The 25614-nt window shown below is 45.1% G+C and overlaps 1 protein-coding gene across 3 annotated transcripts in view; it reads right to left on the bottom strand.

Annotated features, from left to right (window-relative positions):
* Positions 1-25614, bottom strand: part of SPTBN1 (spectrin beta, non-erythrocytic 1) — a 139597-nt gene that overhangs the window by 100310 nt on the left and 13673 nt on the right. The window contains exon 1 of one of the 3 annotated variants that reach the window (XM_040623477.1): positions 7132-7681. The exons of 1 other annotated variant lie outside the window; for it this stretch is intronic. In XM_040623477.1, the coding sequence (XP_040479411.1) occupies positions 7132-7240 (109 nt within the window). In that variant the 5' untranslated portion in view covers positions 7241-7681. Of the gene's footprint in view, positions 1-7131; positions 7697-25614 lie in introns of those variants that run through there. One more of the 3 variants, XM_040623479.1, reaches the window with a different exon arrangement.

Raw genomic sequence — 25614 nt, forward strand, 5'->3', positions numbered from 1 at the left:
GCTGTGATAACACGCACAAGTGTGATTACAACTGTGAACAGAGGTATGCCTGTAAAGCTATTGTGAACCGAAAACTTGAAGCTCCGTCACTATTCCTGTATATTCCAGGAGAGAGGAAGACAAACTCTGAAGTCCGTATTTAAACTGCTGTGCCATACTGGACTTCTTACAGTTCATCTATATATAGTGTTCTTTAAAAGAAAACACGATGATGGAAACAACAACCACACTTGACATTTTAAATAGTACAGCGATGTTTTCAAGGAAGCATAATATAGATTATGGCATTTGCTGTTCAACGCAACCCTGGAAGGTAAACCTGACAGGTATTCAGGTAAGGGAAGCAGCCCAGATCTTCAGATATCCCGGACAGGGCCGTGGCCAGGTGCCACCTGCCTCCCTTCCAGATACCAACCTTCCAGATACCAAGTTGCTGGGATTTCTCTTTTTCAGGTGAAATGCAACAGATTCTTTACTAAGAACCTATATGGAGCTGAACAAGATGCCTTACTGAGCTGTCCGCACAACCTGCAGATACTATAACCTTTTTCTTTATTTTTTTTTTTTTTAACTTAGATCTTTCGGATTGGTCTTCCCACCAATTCGGTGGGGAACTGGGACAGATAATTAGTGCCTCTGGCAGATGAGGTGGCTGAGGCTTACAGATGTTAAATGGCTTCTCTAAATTTCGAGGGACAAAGACCATTCCCGACTCATTAAATGCCTTTTCCACTATTAAACAATTTTATTCTAAACATACTTCTTCACGACTCTTCATTCCTCGATATATCAGAGTATCTGGTCCCATTTAGGAGTGATTCCTGCAGTCGGTTCCTCACCATCTCCCTCCTTCCTCATCACCAAATCACAGAGATTGTAGGAATGATCCAATAAGGGAGTATTTCTCAAACTTGAGGGTGCACCAGAGCCACCTGGCAGGCTATAAAAACACCAACTGCCGGGCCGCACCCTAGAGTTTCAGAAGTCAGGCCTGAGAATTTATATTTCCAGCACCTTCCCAGATTACACTGATGCTGTTGGTCTGGAGACCTCCTTTTGAGAGCCACTGCAATAAAGCAGTCCATAATAACAATTTCATTTATTTACTCTTTAACAGACTTGGCAACTGCTATGTGTCAGACAGGTGATGTCAGACTTTTGTCTTTATGCCCCTAAACTTTGTGAGGTGTAGAAAAAACAAAACAGTAAATCAACGGAAACCAACAGCAGTATGTGAAAATCACAAAATGAGCAAGTACTTCAACTTTAAATCTTACAGGAAGGGAATCCAAGCAGAGATTCTGACCACCCTTCCCTCTGGGAATACTTAGAATTAAGTGGCATCTGAACGGGAACTCAGAAGTAATAATCCGGTGCAAGAAACCTGGAGAGCCGGGTCTCAAGTGCAGGAAAATGCGGGTAGGTTTAGGGAATCCTGAGTACTGTTGAGGAAGGAGTAGAACGAGCTGGAGACAGGAAGGTCAGCTAGACCCAAATCACCATGGAGTCAAATCCCAAAACTTTCTGCACAGAACTCTAGTCAGGGCCCAGCTTCAGGGAGGCCCAACAGTTTTGGGCGAGGGGTGGTTCAGGAAACCAAAGAAAGAGACTAAAACAGAGTTAGATGCAGTGGGGCAGACCCCTCGCCAGGCCCTAGGCATAAGGAGAGATGACGGGAACAGTCATGAGAAAGCTTCCTTACAGTCAGGTCATTCAGTCCCATTTCACTACCCTAAGAAAAGTGGTCTTTTTCCCTCAAAGGGAGTTAATCCATCACTCCTTTTCTTCCCAGCTGGCCTCCAACAGTCCTTTTAATGGATACCCTGGTCAACCACAATTTAAGCTTGATGGTCAGAGTTCCTGGCCCACCAAACACTGAGGGCACCACATGTCCAGAAATCTGAGCGGTCCTGAGTTCATTAATTTTCTATGCCACTGGAATGCACTCATGGTATCTAGGGAGTGGGTGCTGTGGCTCAAACCTAACCCATACTTTGTGGTCCCAGAAGAGATCAAATTTGCAGTCAGAAAACCTGGATTCTGGAGATGTATCCTCATACCAATTGATTTTAACCCAATGAGCCGCTTATTTACCTATAAAAAATAAGAATACCCCAGAGAAATAATATTAATACTAAATAAATGCACACTTATTTAGAACTTACTAAGTACTAGATCCCATGCTGGGTACTTTGAATAATCTCATTTAGTCAATTATGCAAGATGATACATATTAAAGTTAAGTGCTGTACATATTAATAGTAATTATTATTATTACTACATCATTCAAAAAGAATCCTAATTCGCAAATCTGTTAAGAACTTCCAAACTGTGAGCTCAAACTTGGTAAACTGGAAAAAAAGATTATCTTTTTTTAATTGGTGACTTGTGCCACAAAGTTATCTGGGCTTAGAATAGCTATAGTGTTGGCAGGTATCCAGACCAAAAAGCCAATCTTTTATATTTTCATTAAATCCAAAAATGCTCTTATAGTCTTGGTCCCAACCCCCAAAAAAGAGTTATCACTTGTCACCAATTCTTTTCACTGTCACAATGGGAAATATCTGAAGGCTAATACTTTATATTTAAGACCTTTAAATTTTCTTCATGACGAAAAGAAGGTGTATGCCCAGTAATCTTCTTTCTGTAAAGTTTAAGACATTATGCAAGACAAACATCTAGGCACCCTAACAAACCGGCAAGTCCTGAAAAACTGGAGAATAAATTTTCTTCACGATTTGAGGGCACAAGACCAGCAATATTTTTTCCCTAAGAGAAGAAACCAGGACAAAAAAAAAAGAAAAAGAAAAAAGAAATGCAACAAGGCAACTCTGATAGCACGTAAGAAACTGCTCTGTAGTTTCCCTCTCTGTCCCACTGAAGACAGACTACTCCATAACTCTTTCTAGACAGTGGGACAAATTCATTGAGCCAGAACAGCTTTTAAAAAAAAAAAAAGGCACCTTCTCCAGAAATACCGGTGCTAGATGTCAGGGTTAGGCTGCAAAGAAGGCAGAAGTTCATTTTGATGCTTTTCAACTAGATCCTGTCTTCATTACAACTCCACTGCCAGGGCCAAGAGAATCAGTGCTCTCTGGGAAGCAGGTAGACAGGAGAGAGGACTCAGGTTAGGGTGCCCATTTCATTGTAATGTAACCTCATCATCATCATCATTATTATTATTGTCATTACTGCAGAAATAAAATAATACCAATATCTAGAAGTCTAGAAGAAGGTTAGAGAACAACAATGTGCAGCCTGAACTCAATAATGCCTATGACCCTGGTCAAGCTATCTGTCTTCTCATCTTTAAAATCTCACAGGTGTGGGGCACCTGGGTGGCTCAGTCGTTAAGCGTCTGCCTTTGGCCCAGGGCGTGATCCCAGCGTTCTGGGATCGAGCCCCACATCAGCCTCCTCCACTGGGAGCCTGCTTCCTCCTCTCCCACTCCCCCTGCTTGTGTTCCCTCTCTCGCTGGCTGTCTCTCTCTCTGTCAAATAAAAAATTAAATTAAATTAAATTAAATTAAAATAAAATCTCACAGGTGTGTTACAAAGACAAGACACCATCTATAAAGCTCCTACTAACATGTCTGATACATGGTAAGCACCCAATGAAATCTTTTTCCCACCAACCCCAACAGAGGAGACAAGAAGCTTTATGGAATAACTGGAATGTGAGCAGTCTTAAAAATTTATAGGAATGATTTTTCTTTTCTTTTCTTTTTTTTTTTTTAAAGATTTTATTTATTTATTCGACAGAGATAGAGACAGCCAGCGAGAGAGGGAACACAAGCAGGGGGAGTGGGAGAGGAAGAAGCAGGCTCATAGCGGAGGAGCCTGATGTGGGGCTCGATCCCATGACACCGGGATCACGCCCTGAGCCGAAGGCAGACGCTTAACCGCTGTGCCACCCAGGCGCCCCTATAGGAATGATTTCTATAGGTAAATGGATGGGTGGGGCATTTGAGGCAGAAGGTGGACGATGAAGCTAAAATCCAGGGCTTGGTTTTATGAAGAGCTGTAAGCCTGCCTACCTGGAAGACTGGATTGGAATGTAAGAGCGGGCAAAGGAAGTACTTGGGGTGGGGCCATTTTGGGGAGGGTGCAATGCCAAGTTAAGGAGTCTGGAATTTAATTTACACCTTAGGCACAAGCAACAGCTTCTGAGTACAAGAGTAGCGACATTTTCCTATAAGGAATTAAGCTGGCTGATTTGAAACTGGAGTAAAGGTATTATGAACCTGTTACTACAGACACATTTTTCTAAACATGTGAGGTTGAGTTGTTTCCGCATTTCTCTCTTATTTAGAAAAGAAAAAAACTAATCCAACTTTAAAAATGCATGCAGAGGCTCTGAGGAAGGTGGTAACTTAATTTTGCTGATGAACAATGTGAAAGAGAGAAAGCATGCACATTGGGTGTGTCTGTTAGGTATGCTGGGTGTTGTTGGTTAACGTCTGAAGCCATCAGAGGCTGAAGGTCCGGTCTCTCATCTTAACTTGTGCTAGGAGCACTAGTGTGATAGACACCACTCCACATCTCTGTCCTCTGAATCAGAGTGTAAATAAGTCATACCTATTTGCTTACTATCTAAGTAGACCAAACACATTTTAATATCATACTTCCCTTAGCCAGAACATCAAATCTCATCCCCTGGTCTCTCCTGAACTTTTAGGATCCAGTATGAACATATTTGAAATCAGCAAAAATGCAGAAATATCTCCCACAAAATCACAGTACTCTCAGACTCTAAGGCATAGATGCTAAATGAATAAATTCATTTAATAGGCATTTAAAAAAAATCAATTCAAAGGACCAGTTTAACAATATTGGGTTATTAACTGCTAGGAAGGATGATACTCAGAAGAGTTAAAAAAAAAAAAAAAGGGTGAGGGAGGGGCAGCTTTGGAGGTATGTATAAAATTAAATCAGAAGATACAATCTACATATTACCAAAGATGATTGAAAGAACGACAAATACAAACTGGGGGTAGGGATGGGAAAAGGTTTCAGCAAAAATTCTCCCTGAAGTTGCTTAAAATGCCATTAGTTCCATTTGTTGTTACTAAGGAGGATGCCATATTTGTAATTCTCTTGGGATCCACCATACTTGAAAGTTAATTCACCCCTTTCTCAGTTCCTCAACATGGGTGGTTTTCTGTTATAGAAATACCAAGACTAAACTTGTGTAACTCTTAAACCACATCATGTAGAAATAAGACAGCTATCTGGAACTACATTAGGGAGCAAAAGTCATTTTAAAAAAAAAGCCACCACACAAAATGTGAAGCCCACCCCTTCTGAAGGGATTTCCTTGAGAAACAGTAACGAGGTAAAAAAAGATATATGTGGTGATATATATATTTTTTAATTTAAATTTTCCTGTATCCAGAGAGGACAGTTTAAGACATTTCCTGTGTGTACGCTCCACCCTTCTCAGTAAGCAGTTTTACAACCATCCTGAAAGCTTTCAAATAACAGCCTTTTGTTACGGGTGGGCCTGTGAGTACACTGCTCCCCACACCTTCTTACACCTTCGCCTTGGTTTTGCATTTTTTTCTGAGACGACAGGAGTGGGCTGACGGGACCTTGGTAATAGGTTTTCTGATCAAGGATCCATCACTGGGTGCTTTCTCCTGGACGGCATGACACAATGAAGCAGGGAGACTTAGTCATGCTTACTAGCGGGGCATTCTGAATTCTCAACACCTAGAACTATGGGGCTTCCAGCACAGACCCAGAAGATAACAGACACACACCACCATTCCTCTCTTTACCATCTGCAAACTCCCCTTACCTCTCTGCCCCCCCACCCCAAGTTTTCCCAAAACGCCAATTCCACCTTCAAAGAGCTCAAGGAGAATGAAGCAAAGACACATAACATTCTCTGGAGGGAATGGAGCTTCTTCTTAGCTAACTGCCCCAGGAATGCCGCATGGACTAGCAAATGTTTAAAATCACGTCCTGTTCTGCCTCTTGTTTTCCAGAAAAGTGTCATTACTGTCAACTATTTCACAAGACAAATAAACCTGTGAATGAAATATAGCCTCCCTCCCCTTCCCAATGAAAACATTCTAGGATTGAGCTGCTTCCTTCCTTCCTCCTCCTCACAAGAACCGCATTTGTGGCACCGAGAAGAGTTAAAATAAGAAACAGTGTGTGAAGGCCACTTTTTCACAGCATTAGCTAGAGCCACTCCTAGCCTACTACGGATTCCAGGGGCTTCCAAACGGAAGGAGTTCTGTTTTCAGTTATGAGCCCTTTTTCATGTGTAAGCTCTGAGAAACCGCCAGCCAGGCCTGCTGGTAGGGCAGGGACAGCCAAGGGCTGCAGGGCCACCCGAGCGGTGGGCTGCAGGCCCATCATCCCACACACTGCTGCACACAGGACCCCGCTCTCCATAAAAATATGTGCGGTAAAATACTGGATTCATTCAATTATTTGAGACTAATATAGACGCCAAGAAACCTGTAATTGATCCAACTAATCCAACCCATAGCCTTGGAATGACAATAACTGGCTTTCATTATAAATTACATAGCCTACTAAATTGATGGGAAGGCTCTCCCCAACACAATACATCAAAAGAGTTAAAATTAGGCTTCGGAATCAAAACTGTAATTTACCCAAGGTTTAGGAACAAAAAGACCCCTCCCTCCTCCCCTTTGCTATTGTTCTACGGGACTGGGTGTCGAGCAGCGCACTTTACACCTTTAGGATTCCCAAAGGTAAGAGGCTGGGGGGCTGGGAGACAGAGGCGACCCAGAATCAAATGCTTGCATACTAATAGGTCTATTAGCATTGATCCACTGAGCTGCAAAGATAGCTAAAAGGCCAGAAAATGTGTGCTCAGTGGGTAGCAGATACCTGACAACCCAGAGCCAAAAGGATACGAGAGCGAAAGCGAGAGGGAAAGGGACTCCAAATGGTGGCTTTGCTAGAGTAGAGTGAGAAACTGTCTCCTTTAAGGAGTGAATGGGGTGCTCGCAGCCAACCAGAGGCTTTGGGGCCGGGCCGTGCGGCGGCCCTTCTTCATTAGGGTCACGTACCATATGGCACAAATAAAATCTCGGAACCCCCGTAGGCACAGCCCCAGGGCAGGCCTGGCCTTTGGGAAGCGAGGGCTTACCTTGTAGTTGCTTGAATCTCCCTTCCAGCTGGTTGTAGTTGTAAGGCACCTGCCCCGTGTAGGCTGGCGACAGCGGCCCTGAGATGCTAGACGTCCTCTGCAATTCCATTATGCCCGGCGTAACGCCGTGGCGGGCTGCACGGTGGAAATCCCGCTCCGGCCCCCACCTACCCCCATCCAACACACAGGAGCTTCCGCACGGCTTGGCTCCCGGCCCCTGTGAAAAAGGCCGGACCTCAGGCAAGCCCCATTCCGGTCTGAAAGTCCAGCAGGCAGATCTGATAGGAAGTTGGCTGCAGGAGAGTCCACCTTAGCCCGGCCAGGAGTTACCACTCAGGCATCTAATTCCTTGTTGCTTTCCTTCCTTTTGTGGCTCTCGACTAGAAGCTTGAAATAAATTACCGAGGAGGGGCGGGAGGACGGATGGAGGGAGGGAAGGAGGTGCAAATCCTACTTTAAAATTTTTTTTAAATATGACCAATCCTAAGCATGCCCCGGTCGCCGAGCCCAGGAGCTCGCGGGAGCCTTACACACACCTCCTCCCGGCTGCCCGCGGCGGCCGCCGGTTTGTAATTTAATCAGGAGCCACTCTCCGTGCGCTGGGCGGTGATGTCACCTGATTAGCATAACAGCATTGTAGAGGAAACGCAGGCTGTACCACGAGGAGGGGCGCGGGGGAGGCCGGCCGGCCCGCGGCCCCCAACCCACAGGCGGCCCGGGCGCGCTGCGCACCGCCTCCACCGCCCCGGAGCCGGCGACCCCCGGGCCGGGCCCAGGACGCGCCCGCCGTGGTGGTACCTTCCCAAACAAAGCTGCTGGAATTACAATCTTTTGTTGAGAGCCTCATGTAACGGAAAAGTCTCCGATTACTATCACATGAAAAGGAGGCGGCCCGGGAGGGTGAGGAGCCCCGCAGGTCCCCGGCCCGGGCGGCTCATCCACTGCTCTGCGTCTGCGGAGATAACGCGGCCATGGGGGCCGCGCACCTGGGTGCACGCGGCGTCCCCACTGCGCGGGCGCCAACCACGAGGCGGCGACCCGGCCGGCCACCGTGTACAAGTGAGACAAAGTCACTCTGGGCACTGTGCAGGGCCACAGCGAGGGGAGGTGTAAGTTCAGCGCACAGAAGAATCTCAACAGACTTCTGCGGCCATCAGAAGATGTTTAGCGGGAGGTTTGTTAACACTGACTCTATAATACGAATTCAATGCTAGATTTACGGGAGCACCGATTTGCAAGGCATTGTGGGAGAAAGGTACACAGGTAAACACCTCAAGGATCCCGGACGTGAGGAGTTTACGAACGGATGGGGAGATAAAAGAAAAGAAATTACCCTCAAATCCTACTTTGATTTTTAAAATGAGGCTCCTGAACTTTTGGGTTCTTCAAGATATTAAAACACTCCTCCTTAATTTCTCCCACCAGTCTCAAAAAAAAAAAATCCTCTACAAAGACAAGAACAGTGATCAAAATGTATTTTTGGGAAATAACTGACCCAAGTTTTTCTTTCCCATCTTCCCCAAGTAACTACAGGCAGACAACAAATCACAACTTTGGCTTTCGCACATGGAGCCCTGCAGCAATACTCTTCCTAAGGTATTTCGTTCCTACGGGATTCCAATCTGCATTAAAGAGGTGGGCCTCCACTCCAGGATTACTTTAGTCCCCAGGGCACTTGTAATTCAAGCAACTGCATCCTGCCCCAGCTAGAGTTAAAACAAACCTGAAGTCTAGCTAGCTGCTCAAAAGAGCAACTCCCATTCCTACATCTACAGCACAGGCTTTTAAAGACATCCAGCGTCAACCTTTAGCTTTCTAAAGCGGGGTCCAAGATTTGAAGGCATTTCTCATCACCCAGGATGTAGAGTAATTTCTAAAGCCCCTTTAACTGCCCACGGCTGCAATTCACAATGCTGACAGGAATGTGGCAAAATGTGGGGTTACTGGAAGAAGCAATGGACTGGGATTCTCAAGACCTGAGTTTCTAGTCCTGGCCAAGGCTCTTAATTGCCTATGACCTTAGAAGAAACCCTGGATTCTTTCTAAACCTCCTCTGTCAGACAGGGATAATTAATGCCTACCTCTACAAGGTCAATGAGGGAATGATGTGAAAATACCCTGACAATGATCATACCATTTAAAATTAGGAGTGTATTTTTCAAAACACACCTCTTGCATATTTTCCCCCACATATCACACCAAAGCTACAAAAAGTAGAACGGAGAATATTCTCAATTAAGATGTTAACAGGCCGTTCTTAACTATTAAATACAGTATATATTAATATTAAATATACTTCACTGTTAAATATGAAGTTTTAAGTCTAAGTGTCCAGCTGTGTGGGCCGAGACAATGAGACTGCAAAGTGCTTGCCAATTTACAATGCTTTATTTTTAATCTTTAAGCCACTTAGTGAATAGAGTATGAGTCACCATTCTTGAAGTCTCCCTTTCAGCTCCCTCTGGTATGGGGAAGTAGGTGAAAGAAGCTTTCTAATTAGCCAGGTTATGCACTAGGTGATGGGGGTAGAGGCTGGGACTAGTTTAGTGCACTCAGTACTAAACAGCAGACTCAGAATAAGCCAGGCAGAGTGAACAGATGCCAAGTATTGGAAAGAAAGGTTTTGAGGCTGGGGAAGGGTTTAATAACCCTGCAGGGGCAGGAGGTGAGAAGTGGGATCTATTTGCTGTGATGGGGCTCGGGAAGAAGAGGCAGAACCCTGATGACTCATCTGACCACCTCCAACTCAGCAGTGGGGAGGAGGTAAAGGAAGGCCAGAGGCACTCATTCTTTATTCCATTCAGTATTACTTGATGCCAGCTGTGTGCAAGGTACATTGCCCAGTGGAGGATTCAGAGATGGCTGGGCGAGTTCCTGGCCAAAGGAGATGGGACAAATATGCAAATAGTCCAACACCAGAGAAACAGGGGCTAAAGGAGGGGCGCTACAAGAGTTCAGAGGATAAGGGGACACAACTGCCTAGGAAGACAGGCAGAAACAACTCCAGGAGGGACTGGCATTGTGACCCAACCTTGAAACACAGGTAGACCAGCAACAGGCTGGGAAAGGGGGAGGCTTTCTCTCCTAGTTAGGGGTAGTTGGGAAGAAAAGGCACCAACTGGACTGTCCCAGGAAAAGCACCAGCGAGTACTACCCTTTGACTAGAGCATGCGGGACTGTCAGGCAGGAGGGAAACCCTGAGGGAACTAAGCCAGTACTGGAAACCATTGGAGACTTTTCAGCCAAAGGTAGATTAATCTGGCAGTGGTCAATTAGAATGGGTAGAAAAGAGAGAGACTGAAAGCAGCAAGGTCATTCAGGTGGTTACTGGAGTTCTCCAGGTCAAAGGACTAGTCAGTGTGAGGCAATAGGAACAAAAAGGAACAGACTGATGCAAGAGTTAATCCATAGGACTCTGGTAACCAACTGTACGTGGGGTTCAAAGGCTAGGGTTGCAGAAGACTCTGGGGTTTTTAGAGCTGGCTGCAGGGTGGAGGGAAGGACGGATCATTTCTTTCTGGATACAATGAATTTGAGTTCCATGCAGCACTGAGGAGCGACATGTCCAGAAGGAGTCAAGGAGGTGGAGCAGGAGCTCAGGGCTGAGGATAGAGTCCCATACACCGTGAGAGAGACTGTAGTGGGCTTAAACCTGGGAAGGAAGGTAAGAGGCAAGCGGCTGGGGAAGGCCAGGGTCTGTAAGGAAGAAGAAAAAACAGTGGAGATACCAGAGAGCTATGGAATGACAGCCCAAGAGAAGAGACACTCAAGGAGTAAAGGGGTTAGAATGGCATCATGTGTTACAAAAAGAAGGAACCAGAAGTCAGAGAAGATGTGATCCAGTATGTGAATGAGGAGGTCAGTGGGATAATAAAAGCTAAAGCGAGGCTACAGGGGATTAAAGAATGTGGAGCAAAGGGAAGAAGAGCAAGAGGTAGAGGTGGTGAATAGGAATGAAAGGAGCAGGGGAAGGGGCTCTGGGCCAGGTCGAGCTGAGCATATCCTCTGTGCACAGGTTTCAGCCCTGAATTGGCACAGGTAGGAAAAGACCAGTGGGAAAATGGCTCAAAGGTATGGGTGGGGCAGTCAGCCTTACCCAAGAGGAGATACCCTTACCTTCAGAGGCAGGAGGGAAAGAAAGGAAGAAAAGAAGAAATTTAAAGGAATTTACCCAACTCTAACTTAATAAAGCAAGAGGCCAGGGATCCTACCCACAGTTTATCTGCAGTGCTCTAAGAAGAATCCTGGAGACACCTATGACAGAAACACACAGAATGTGAAAGGGAGCGTGAAGGGGAGCAAGATAGTTTTCAGAATGCTCAGTAGTCAACCAGGCTTTCCGCAGAAACAGACTCTCTGATTTCACCCTATCCCCTCGATGTTTTCTAATCTAAAAAACTAGTGTCCCTCACCCAGGGCAGGGATATCAACACATCTGGCCAACACTCTGGGAAGCGGCTGTGCCTGCCTTCAAGCTGCACCAAGATTCCAAGGCGTAATGACAGGTGACCACAACTGATGGGCGCAGTCAGCTATGGGATCGAAGCAACTGAAGCCCAGGCAACATGTATCCATCATCGTCGTGGTGCCAGAATGGTAAAACCAAGTCCCTATGGTTGCCTGTGGACAGCACAAATGAGAAGTGCTGCGGTGTGCTGAAAGGCCCCAGTCTGGAGTACTCCGGTTCACCCCATCTCCTGAGTGCCACGGAGAAGCGAATTAGTTGCATGTGTGTCTAACCTTCGCTGGGCCTCACAGTCCTCACCTGGAGGTCACACAGGTTGGAGTTCATGATCATAAAAAATTCCTTCTGGTTCTAAATGTATTTATCAGTGATAAATATCTCCCCTGTCTTGGAGACTATTGTTATAGCCCCAATTATCATCAATCTCCATATAAACGATTGGCCATAACAACAGTATCACGTCAGTACAGCACTTTGTAATTTACAAAATGCTTTCACATACATTTTCTCAAGTGACTAAACCTATGAGGGAGGTATCAGGTCCATTTTGCAGGCAAGATAACTGAGATTCAGAGAGGTACCATGCCTTGCCCCAGGCCCTACAGCTGATGAATGGCCGAGCCCCACCTGGACCCCAGACTGACCCAGTTTAGCCCTGTTTATCCCATGTACTTAGAGCATAATACCAGCTTACTCATGGTTTGCAAGATTTTCAGAAAAACCATAAAAAACTCAGTAAGTGGTATCAAGATACCTAAAACCCAAGCAAGCCTCCAAGGAACTTCTGCAACACCTAGTTGGGTCAGGAGCAGGCACATTTTCTGCTAATTCACATGCAAGTTGGTACTTTAAGGGTTCTCCTGTTGTGAATGGATTTTGTTTGGCCTTGTTTGCTTGGATTTTGTTCCTTTTCTCATACTTGGACCTATATACTAAGATTCTATATGATTTAGCATGTAGCATGTGAATGGAAACACTAAGTGATGAGATGAAGCCGATGTTTGTCCCAAGAGGCTTTATGAAGTCGGAGAGGTTTAAAAAAAAAAAGAAAGAAAGAAAAAAGACAAACGCTTTCCCTGCATCACAGCAAGCTTGAAGGGGTAAACTATGGAGTGTTCATTTCCTGAACATCTAAACATTAGCAAGACTGCAATGCCTGGGAGAGGATGGCCAACATGCTAAGATGTGATGGGATATGTACACACTGAAGGACTTGAAAAAGCAACCCAAGAGCTGGGAAAGAAGTGGTGGGAACAGGGAGGGACAGAACATAAGGAGGTTTCACATATAAACTGTTTTGCCAAATTCTCTGCCCTTTCCAGATCTGCCTTTCCTTCATCTGGACAACAGCTGGACAACCACAGCCATTTTCTCCTGAGCGTTTCGTTATAGGAAACCAAAATACTATTACTGAAATAATCCTCTTCCACTGGTATGGCCAGATAGAGAAGCAGGCTCCAAATTATGCCAGTGCATTTACTCCCCGGAGCTGAAGCTTATGTGATCTGTCTCACCTCTCCGGCCCACCCACCCCCTTCTCCAACCAGCCTCCTGCCCACTACTCACAGTCTTGAATCCTTACCTGTGGGCATTCTTTATCTGCCTCCCCTCTACTGTATAATGCCCTGAAAGCCTCTGACCCCCTAATTACCTAGTTACCGCTGTCCTTTCTCCCAAAGCCTGCCTCAGTATGTGTATTCTCAAAAACCCATCCCTTATTCGAAGGGGGAACTGCCCCACGTACCTGAAAGCTCAACCAGCTAACCAAACATACCACCATGAAATCCAGTCAAAAACAGAAAACAGAATTACCTGAAACCTTCTTCCCCTGCCCTCCCGAAAAGAACAATTTTCAGCAAGTCCACGTGGCGTCAGAACACATCTCTGACATTAGTGTTTCTGTTCACTGCTAGCTGCCTGCCACCCTTCCAGAACATCTCCTTTCTCCCCAGTGGCACTGTGCACCCAGGGCCCCCAGCCTGGACAGCCGGAAGCAGTCAGCAGCGCTTCCTCACGACCACGTGACTTCCGGAGATCAGGGCCTAGACCATTCCTCTGCTTACTCCCAAGGCATCACCCACGGAGCATCTGGGTCAGGGTTTAGAGGAGGAAAGGTGCTTAAAAACTGATGTGGAATCTAGGAATCTGGCTCTGCTACTTTCTAACTCCGTGATTCCCTGAGCCTTAAAAGTTGGCACAACAACGGGACTGACTTCATAGAGTTACTGTACAACTGAGATAAATGTTTAGGAAAGAGAATGTTGGGAAGATAGCCGCACTATCTGTACAATCATACAGCTATGATTACTTGTCTTTAAACTCCTCACAGGGGAAATTTCAAAAACTTAATTCTACCCCCACATTTGGCCACCTCTTCACCAAGGAGGCTACTGGCTGGAGGATGTTGTAGGTTTCCTTTGGATTCACTGACCTCGGACTAGGTACCGGAGCTGGTCCCGCCCTGGGTTTCTGGACAAGGGCAATTCAGAACGCGCAAGACCAGTTCTCCACCTGGGAGGTACTCACAAACCCCGTTCCCTTCTTTCACTCACCCCATTTTACACTGGGAAAGGCATATTCAAAATCATATTCTATAATAAAAGTAAAGCAGGAACACCTCAGAGATAACAACACAATATTCACTATGAAACAAGTTACAAAGGGCCTATGTTTTTATACAAAGGCCAAAGTTTATTTGAGGTGAGGCTATCAGATTTGATAGTTCAGAACTTAGAATACCTAGACAAATAAAAGGAAGACTAAAGGTATTTTTCATCTACAACAATTGCTATCTCTGTTCCTTAGAGGATACAGGTTTTTTTTTTCCTATCTCCTATACACACATACACACACATACTTCTACAAAATTATCTAGTTACATGGCTGCATCTGAAATACCAGAAGAAATCTAATTCCCATTTATATCTCTTTTCTGTTTCTTGTTCAGCTGGTCACAGCAGAATTGAATATAAAGTATCTGACATCTCTGCTGAGGAGGAGAAAAATGGCAAATGACACTCAGTAACAAGTACCCAAGGTCCTGGGGAAGGAATGCAGTCTATTGAATCTTCTACCCTGGCCAAACCTTATCCCTGTATTCTTATCGCATCTGTTATCTGCACATGCAAAGCTTCCCTGTATGGGCAAAAGAACGCCCCAGTCCAGAGGCCCCACCTTTGGCAAACAGGTGTTGCTATGCCTGCGAATATAACACCAGCCAGAGCCAAGACGGGGCTCCTCGGCTACAGGCAGAGTGGTTCAAAGGAAGTGAACATCTGAGGAATGCAGCTGGGGCCAGGCCTGCTCTTGCCCAGGATTTTGGTTCTGCTTCCCACCTCCAACAGAGGGAAAAGGCTGACACACACAGGTGTTCACAGCCATTGGGCCAGAGTTTTACAAGGAAGCAGATGAGGCAGTGAGAAGACGCTGTTTCCTGGTAGCACAGCTCATAGGAAAAAACCGGAAGAGAGGAGATAGAAATCTATTCTTTGTGAAAATAGGCCTCTGGACTCTGCCCTCAGGTCTTCATACCCATGTTAACCTTTTCCAGAAGCTTCCCATAGGCTGTAATGAGAAAAGGTGAAAAGAGCAGATTAAACAGGTCCCCGGATAGGGAAGAAGGAAGAGGGAGGGGGAGGGATGGAAACCTCATCATCAAGGCACAGGCCCCATATATCCTGGTCTATAGAGAGTCCAAAGTCAACCCATCTACATGTGCTAAGGCCCATCTGGGAACACAGGCCACACTGGAGGGACCCACAAAGTTATAAGAAGTGCAGGCACTTTCAACCTAGCTGAGAAAATAGGTCAGACAAATGGATGGACAGGGTCACGGACACACACCGTAGCATGTAACAAATGAAAACAGCGACAGTTACAGAAAGTACCATTCCAAATGGACCAACAACAGCATCTCTCTACTTGGCTGAGATAAACACAGAGCAGAGTGGCGTTTCTCCCACACGAACACTCCCTGTGTCTATACTGTCTTATCTGCGATTTTAATGTGGCTTCTGGCCAAATCCCTGCCAACAAGTGCCACAGGAACAGGAGAGTGTAGGTTATTGTATTTGTTAGTTAGGGGTGGGGGGTGTTATTTCTTCTTCGTGGAAACGCAGGTCCCAATTACCCTGATGTAGGGCTATGGAGCACGGTGTGCAGCCCTGGCATGTTAAAATGTGAAATATTTTAAGGGTGCAGTCATTTCTTCCTCCTCAGCACCTGAGCTTCTGCCAATCTCGCAATGAGATAACACAGCCTCCTTCCCACAAGACTTTGCTAGGCAGCCACTCACTGGGCACAGGCCCTGAATAATTCATGGTCAGCCCGGACACTCAGGAGCACCAAGGCCTGCCAGCTGCCATGAGCTGGGAAGCCAGTTCCAGACTTACTATGAAAGAATTACCAACTATCAACTACCTCTGAGACCTTCTTCACAGAAACCAACCCCTCTTCCCACTTTTCTTCTCCCCATTTTCAACGAGGTACGTTCCCACCAGATCAAAGTGTAATTTTACTCTAAGGAAGACAGATGCCAAGTACTGATGGCATGAAGAGAAAGTGGTGCCCTCCCACAAAAGCACAGTCAGGGTGTCACTTCCCACTCAGGACACTGAGATGACATGGGTAAAGGGACAGCCACTGTGCCTGACACAACAGATGCTCAGTAAATGCCAGTCCTCGTCCCTTCCCCCTCCCTGTCCCTCTGCTCCAGCCAAGCTTGATCCACATCCCACCGCTGGTTTTGGCCTTTCCCACCTCCACGCCTCTGCTCTGGGCACTCCCCTCTCCTCTGTCTATCCTTGAAGCCAAGCCCCAAATGTCCATCCTCCAGAAAGATTTCCCGGATTATCCCAGCCGACATGACTGCTCCTTCTCAGAAATCCTATACCCACAACCATCAGCCCCCCTGGCCTGGCACCTATCATGCCCTGCCCCAGAGTATTGCTTTTCTTGTGCACCAGTCCTATCAGCCTAATTAAAATAATGGAAAGTGCACCAGTTATGGACTCAAGAGAAGTGAAAAATGGGACTCCAGTCTCAGTTTTTGTCACTGACCGGCCTTGTGAGCCTGAGCCGGTCCCTCTGCTTCTCTGATTTTCTCCCTAAAAACCAGGGGATCTGAAATCGAAGAAAAGCTCTAAGGTCCTCTGGATATAAGGCTTTTGGAAATGCATCACAACCTGTTTTGGGGAAGACGCAAGTCTTGGATAAACTTCACTCTACATCCCCCAGCCCGGTATCCTCTACAAAGCAGCTGTTCAGAAACGACTCGGCCGTTTCAGAAGCCTCAACGCTGAACGGAAGCCTGAACAGAGCCTATGAGGGAGCTGGCACTGCCCGGAGAACTGCAGAGCCCACTCCACCTTATGTAACACTCCTTGGTCTACATGTTAATCCTTCAAAAAAAGAAGATGAGAGTTCCAACTCCCAACAGGTGTCAAGAGGTCCTTTCCAAAATGTGTCCACCTAAGCCAACCATTTGATTTATGGATAAGGAGAATGAGGCACAGAGAGGCATGCGCAGAGATCCAGAGTAAGTTACCACATGCCAGAAATGAGGAAGTAGGCCTTCTGAATTCCTGCTGCCTTTCATTTCTAGGGCAAACCAGGAGTAGAGGACAGAGGAAGTGGCAGGCATTTCTCAGAGCTCTCTGTCCAGGAAGTGGGTCCAGGGCTCAAAATCAGGAAAAGCCTATCTTCATCGCCTCTCCCATCTCACCTTCCAGCTTCCAACACCAAGGTGGAGCCAACAGGCTCATGCTAAGTGGCAGATGATGCTTATTTTCCACATTCCCTGATGTCCAGCATGTCCCAGCACAGACAGAATGAAGACCCAGACCCTGGTAATGACAGCTTCAATCCTACCTCACAGACCAACACAGAATCAAACACACTGTCAGCCCTAGGAAACTCTCAGTTTCCTGCACTGGACTTTTCTTTATAATTCTTAGGATGTTCTGAGAGAAGAGTTTACTTAGGATGCATTTTTTAAAAACATCTGTCAAATGGATTCGTTGATGATAACTAGAATTTTAATGACAGGTAAGGAGTGAAGTGAGCTAAGAGAGAAACCAAGCTCTTTTCCGAAACCTGACATGTTCATCTTCAAGCACCTCTCCACTTGCCTTTTATTGCCATTTCTCTCACCCTCTTAATTACCATCTAACCAGGGAAAAACACAGATTGTGACCATGATGGTGCCTTTCTCCACTACACCTTACTTTTTATAACATCATAAAAGCTTCAGTAGAGAATGTGGAGAAATTGGAATCCTTGTGCACTGCTGGTGGCAACGTAAAATGTTGCAGCTGCTGTGGAAAACGGCATGGAGGCTCCTCAGAAAATTAAAAAAAAAATACGTATGATGCAGCAATCCCACTTCCGGGTATATATCCACCCCCAGCCCCAAACCTGAAAGCAGGATCTCAAAGAGATATGTGCACGCCCACGTTCACTGCAGCATTTTTCACAAGAGCCGAGCGGTAGAAGCAACCCAAATGTCCACTGATGAATGAAGAGATAAAGAAAATGTGGCATATACACACAGCAGATTATTCTGCCTTAAAAAAGAAGGCCATCTTGTCCCATGCCACAACATGGATGACCCTGGAGGACGTCATGCTAAGTCATTATGAGTGCATCATGAAGAAAGCCAGCCATAGAAAGAAAAGTCCTGTATGATTCCACTTACACGTGGTATCAAGAGTAGTCAAACTCATGGAAACAGTGGAATGGAGGCTGCCAGGAGCTGGGGAGAGGGGGACGTGGGGGGTGGTTCAGTGGGTACAGAGTTTCAGTTTTCCAAGATGAAGTTCTAGAGATCTACTACCGAACAATGTAAATATAGCTAACACTACTGAACTGCACACTTAAAAATGGTTAAGATGGTAAATTTTATGTGTTTTTTACAATTAAAAATAATTTTTTAAAAAACCACTTTACTAAAGGGTCAGAGAGAATGCAGTACTGGGTATAGACAAACAGCAGGTCTAAAGCTATGCGGTATGTGTGTGTGACTCCGAGGCTCAAACAAACATTCTCAGATGCTATCGAACAACACACGGATCCCTCCAAGCCCACCCATCAACCCTTAAGAAAAAAAAAACTTTATGGGAATCCTGCCAACTGTCATTTTTATATATATATTTTAAAAAGAGGCCTAATACATTAGTTATTGATTCCAAACTGCATCCAAGCCTCATATCTGTGCACAGCACTGTGGGGTAACCTTCATTTACCAGCTAGCACTAGGGTCAGGCCTTAGCATCTCCACAAGTCCAACCTCCATGTTGTTCAGAAATGTTGTTTTTCCAGTCGGCATCTCTGAGATTGAGTCCCCAAAACACAGAAGCACTCACCTGGCAGTTTAGGAATAGTCAGTAGCAACACATCACAGTTAAGCAGGAGTGTGATCACTGACACACTTTGGGTGGGGGTGGGTGGGGTGTGTGTGTGTGTGTGTGTGTGTGTGTGTGCAAATGGGCCCACATGTGCACAGGATCGCCTTGGTGGATATTAAACAGACAAGTTTTCCTTACTCCTAAGGTTTTACGATACTCCAGTGTCAACTGCCCTGCAATACTTATATCTGCCCACCCAGCTGAAGAATGCTGATGTCCTATCAGTATGGGCACATAGATAGTTTTCTGTCGATAATTTTAGTGTAGGGGCACCTGGCTGGCTCAGTCGGTGGAGCCTGTGACTCTTGATCTCAGGGTTGTGAGTTTGAGCCCCATATTGCAGGTGGAGATTACTTAATAAATAAGTTTAAAAAAAAAAGAATTTTAGTGTAATAAAGGCTCATGAAGCAACAGACCAAGGTTCTTAACTGATCAAAATGTCCTTCTATCCTGCCTATTGGATGATGGAAGGGCAAACAGCAAAACACATTACACAGGAAACAGGTCTGTAATTTGAAGCTATTCTAATCGAGATTTGGTAACACTCTATAAAAATCTGCATTTCTGACTCATCAAACATAAAAAGGTAACAAAAAAATTAACAAGCGCCTAGGACTTGAGTCTGAGTCACTGAGCATTTCATATTTCCTGGAGAAGGACAAAGGCTGCTATCATCCCTATACCCATGCACAGTTTGCTTCTCACTGTATACACAGAAACCACCAGGAAAAGAGGCCAAAACTCACCTTGGTAACAAGAGGATGTTAGCCTGCTAACTGCCCGGGAGCTCACACACAATCTTAAAGGCTTAAGGGACCTTGGAATCTAACCAGTCCACCCCCTCATATTTTGCAAATGAGGGAACTGAGACTGGGAGTTGGATGATTCTCTCATGTCTCCACTGGCCAGGCCCGGTCGCGCCCAGGTGTCTTGGCTGCAATAACAGTGCCCACAATAGCCTGCTATCTGAAGCCACTTCTGTAAATACCATGAAAAAGCTCCGTGACCCAGGGCCGCCTGGCTGACTCTGTCGGGAGAGCACAGGATTCTTGATCTTAGGGTTGTGAGTTCAAGTCCCACACTGGGCACAGAACTTACTTTACATGAATGAACGAACAAGCAAACTTTTTTTGAAACTTTGTGACCTAAGAAAAAGTTTTCCCGGGATGCCTGGGTGGCTCAGTCAGGTAAGCGTCTGCCTTCAGCTCAGGTCATGATCCCAGGGTCCTGGGATCAAGTCCCGCATCGGGCTCCCTGCTCAGCGGGGAACCTGCTTCCCCCTCTGCCTGTTCTGCCTGTGCTCCCCCTGCTTGTGTGCTACACGCGCACTCTCTCTCTCTCTCTGACAAATAAAAATCGTAAAAAAAAAAAAAAAGTCTTCCCTAGATACAGTAGGCATGTTACATAAAGTGCCCAGCTAGTATCTGTCACTTGGTAGGGTCTTAGGATACTTATTCAATTCTATCCTTCCTAAAAATGAAAAAAACTTGTTTTTTTCAGGTTTTGCAATCCACCAACAGTCATATCTAGGATTAAGTGTGTATTTCCATATCATATAAGATAATTCATTCTGTATCTTTTTAATATACTATTTAACACAGATAAATGTTTGCCCTTTTTTTTTTTAATAGATAGGTCACTTAGGCCTCCCTTTTTAAATCACTTTTCGCTTTTGCGTGACCCAAACAAAAAGAAAAAACACTGTAAAATATCAGATTCTTACCTCTGCTTTCCTGTTAAGTATAGGTAACGTGTGTCCTATTGGGAAAGGTTTTAAAATAAACTCAATCATCACTGATGTCACAAGTGAGTGTTCATTGCTTAAAACCAAAACATAAAAGACTGTGCTCTAATTTCTGTTCCTGCAACAAGTCTCATCTTCTGAGTTTACTCAAGGGGACTCAGTCTTACTCACGATTCTCTAATATGGAATAAAAGTAGGGAGAGGTACAAGACTTTTTCCTCCCACCAATTAAAGGGCATTCAGAGACCTACAAATACTTATTCGAAGGAGAGCAATTTCCAGTAGAGTTGAAAAAGGCATGCCAAAGATAGGCATCAGAGGCTTGCAATGACCGTCCTGGACCACAGGACCTCTGATTTATGTTAGCACTAAAGCAGGCAGGCTGGGGCAAAGAGCAACCCGGTTCGGAAAACCTCAGATTGAAATCTGTTAAAGGGGGGGCTCATGCCCCCTACTAAAGACTGTTGTTAATATTATAGTAATATTTTTATAATCTTCTCCAAGATGAAAGCAATACACAAATTTGAAGTATTATAAATAATCCCACTGAAAATCTAGTAATATTTCTTCATTATCCCGTGATACCAAACTACAGCTGTCTCAACAAGGAGGAACAGGGGCTAAAGCTAAATAACCCCCACGAAGGACCAGTCTCTTCCAGTCAGAGCCAGCCTGTTCCACTGGGATTTTCTGCACTAAGCATATCTCTCTTACCCCAAGGAACACAGCTCTCTCAATCCTATCTCCATCTCTCTCTCTCTCCCTCCCATCTTGACTGTTTCCAGGGGGACGGTGGCGTGGGGGGTAACTTCTCAACCTCTGCTCCAAGAAGAATGTTTAAATATCTTTACTGCACTTTCCTCCTGAATCATTCTCTCTGTAAATGCTTAGAGTTGTGATCGTTCTAATGAGCATAGAGTATAAACGTAAAACAGGCAAATGTAAGAGAAGATGCAAATGCACAGAATAGAACACTTTTTTTTAAGAAAATGGAAGTCTTTTTCAGTGCTTTTCCTGCCCCCCAGAAGGCCTGAGGGTCACACATGTTCTTTAAACACCACAGCGATCAGCCACAGGTCACCACTGTCTTTAAGTCACCAGAACATGTGCCCTTTGAACGCGCCTGCTTTCCCACCTTGACTTCTCCTCTTCCACCTTGTGTGAATGCAATATTTCTTAATATGGAAGGCCTCCTTGCAGGAGGAGAGCAGAGCCCTCTCTTCGGAAGGTTTATTGATTGATTGACTGTTTTAGGGAGTGCAAGCGAGTGGGGGAGGGGCAGAATCCCAAGCAGTCTCCACCCTCAGCAGTGTGGAGCCAGATGCCGGGTCTGATCTCATGACCCTGAGATCGTGACCTGAGCTGAAATCAAGAGTGGGACGCTGAACCGACTAAGCCACCCAGGTGCCCCCAGGTTTATTTTCATAATGAAATATAATTAACACCTCACACACAAGCCCACTGCGTGCAGACAGGGAGCTCGGTGCCTTCCACATTATTGTAAGATCTCTCAATAATCCCCAAGGTGGACTTTATGACTCATCATATAGAACTTGCTCACCACCTTAGAGCTGGTAAGTGGTAGAACAGGGATTTAATCTTGGACCATTCTTCCTTTCCCAGCATCAGCCCTGAGATGGACAGTCCTGGGTGCCTGAATGCAGACCCCTGGAACACTGGGCGCTCAGGCCACAGAGGGACTCCAAACACGCATCCAGAGAGGCAGCCTGGGAGAGCCTTGGGGCCCATATAGTTTCCAAATGCTGGAGAGAATGCAGAATAAAGTGAGCTAAGGAAAACGTGATATAATCCTGAAAATTGGAGGCCACGTGATAAGAGAAAAAAAAAAAACAACAACAAAAACCCAACAGAATCTGCTTTGCAGATTCATGACCAACATATCTGACACCACCCTCATCTACCCCGAGCATCTAGCAACCAAAAGAAAAACTTGGCATGAGGCTTTTATATACATAACCAAAACCAAACTCATGTTCCTCCCTCCTCCCATTCCCAGGCTCCACAGCCCACTGGAGAGCAAGTCCTCGGGATCTTACCTCAACAGTCTAAGTTCTTGCTCTCTCAAGCCTTTTGTCACTGCCCCAGTTTCGGGGCCTCTTCCTCGTCTCTTCCCTGGACAAACATGACATTCTCCCAAGATCACTCCCCTCCCTCCAGCCATCTCCCAAGCCATCCCCCTCGGGGTCCCCAGAGGGCTCCTCCTGACACAGAAGTCCAGGGCTGTCAGTGGTTCTCAGGTTGGGGCTTCACGACCCCTGGGGGTAGAAATCTAGGGAAGACCACTCAGTTTCATCCAGGTTGGCTCCAAATTTGCCATTTAACACAGTGAGGTAACAAATTAAATTCTATTTGAAAATACAAATTCTCCTGAGCTAAATGTTGAAAACCAGCGGCCAAAAGGATAAAAGCTGAACTCCTCGGCATGGCATTCAAGGCCCTCCTTGTCTGCACAATGAGTTTTCCCTCAAACTCCTTCTGCATTTCTGCACGTGGTTCCCTGAGAGAGCCAGGCACCATTTGCTCAGCTGAAAACTCCATCTACTGATGCTGCCTGTCCTGTGAGAAGTGAAAATCTCTGCTGACCACAGACTTGCGTTCACCTCGTTCACTTCATCACCCATCTCTCTATTTCTAATACTAACCACAGTACCTGGTGGGTGCTCGATAAAATTTCACTTAGTCATTCACTAATAAAATGACACAAAAATCAAATACCCCCTTACTCATTTAATCATCATGATTCACATAGCTTAAAAACAGAGAGGCCACTTTGATGTCCTTTTAAATGCACCTGCTACCACTAATTAGTAGATCAATAGTAGCATTTTAAAAAAATGGGAGAGAATAGAAAACATCATAGCATCTCATGAATTCAAGTTCAGCATCACATTGTGAAACTTAAATGTGGGTGAATACACAAACACACCCACATACATTAATTTTTGCGTGTACGGATTACCATGTAAAATATATTTCCTACTGATACTCTGCTCAAATTTTTTTCTGTCAAAATCTTAAGTCAGTTATAGATTGGATCAACATGATCAGTCGGAAGTCTTCTGTTCAGTTTAAGAAACATAGAAACTTCAACCTCTATGATAAAATTCAGTTCAGACAATAATGGTGTTAGGTGTGCCAATTAAAATGGCTCCCTGGATGTGAGGGGGTCTAAAAAAAAAAAAAAAGATCTTCATGTGGGCACACCTGAAGATTACACCTGATGAAATGCACAAAGCAAGCTGCAGAAGCACACCTGTTAACTCAGTGCTGTGCGTTTCGGGTTTCGAATTCGTATCAAGTATATCCTCCAGCCTTGCCTCCTCTCCCTCCTGTATTTCTCAAAGCTGTCTTGAATACCTCTACATTATTTACAAGCATCCCTACTAACACTGGCCTTCCCTCAAATGCCTGGAGACAACTCCATGGACAGTGTGTTTAGGGGCTCAGGGAAAAGCCGGAAGCACACACTAATCCTCTGCAGAGTGACCAGCTCCAGGTATAAAGTTTTGTGTTTTCACCATAGGGACATATAAAGGGCTAATCGATTTGGTCTGTAAACTCATTTCTGTAAAATCAGCTTCAGGACTGTCAACCCTGGGAACTGTCGAACCCATCTCAAAAAAGGTAAAAATTGACCAAGGGCCGAGCTGGCTAAATGACACACTGCCAGTCCCATGGACCTAGAAAGTTGCTGGATAGCTTTTGTTGTTAACGAAAGAAGAAAAGGTTTAAATTAAACACCGGTTAAGGGGCCTCTGGGTGGCTCAGTCGGTTAAGCATCTGCCTTCAGCTCAGGTCATGATCCTGGAGTCTCAGGATCGAGCCCCACATCGGTCTCTCTGTTCGGCAGGGCGTCTGCTTCTCCCTCTCCCTCTGATCCTCCCCCATCTTGTGCTCTCTAATAAATAAATAAAATATTTTTTAAAAAATTTAAAAAAATAAACACCGGTTAAAACGACAACAATGACAACAGCACTCTAGTCCACGTGTAGCCTTGTCTGAGGGATAGATGAATGGCCTTTGGCCGTCATAGCGAAATAAAAGTATTCTAGGAACCATAAACTACAATTATGGCATTCTATTCCCTGTCATGCTTGGCCACCACATTCACCAAATTCCCTATGTCCTTAAAGTCACAATACATTATTCCAGGAGGACAAGTGTGGCCAGCATTTATAAATTTGTAATGACCCATTAAATCATCAACTCCAACTGCTGGCACCCACTCGAGGCTAACTGACACACGAGAAAACACAGGCAAACTGCAGACCAACCTAGGAGTGCGCACCTCTTTAAAAATGCCCCCATCAAGCACCTTCAATATCCTGAAACATGGAAGGTAAAGAGATAAAGAGCTTTTGAGAGAGGTCCAGAAGCACAGCAATGACCTGAGGAAGGAGTGGACAAATAAATCTTTAGCTCTAGCTCTTTGGGGCAAAAAAGTATAAAACCCTAGGAGCGGACACTTGCAGCACAAAAGGAAGCAGGGGCCACACTGAGAGCATCATGTGAAAAATATCTGATCCTCTGTGTAATGGTTTGTACCAGCTTAAAAATTATGCCCCAAACTTCCAACAGCATCTCTATAAGTTAATATTGTAGTAGAGAGATGAGATCCTGCAAGAATGAAAATCTAAGACGAATACTCTCTGGTGAGAGAAAGATTAAACTCCAGATTAACTATCAACATGTCCTGCTTCTGCTTATTACTACAAAAAAAGGTGTTTCAATAATATGCATGGAAAGTATCTCAAAAGACACGCGTCAAACTTTTAAAAGGAATTCTCTCTTACATTATAATGTAAAATTCTTAAACACAAAGAACTAACTCTTTGACGGGTATCATAGAA

Source organism: Ursus maritimus, unplaced genomic scaffold (genome assembly GCF_017311325.1).
Source record: "Ursus maritimus isolate PB19 unplaced genomic scaffold, ASM1731132v1 scaffold_6, whole genome shotgun sequence".
Lineage (NCBI taxonomy): Eukaryota > Metazoa > Chordata > Mammalia > Carnivora > Ursidae > Ursus > Ursus maritimus.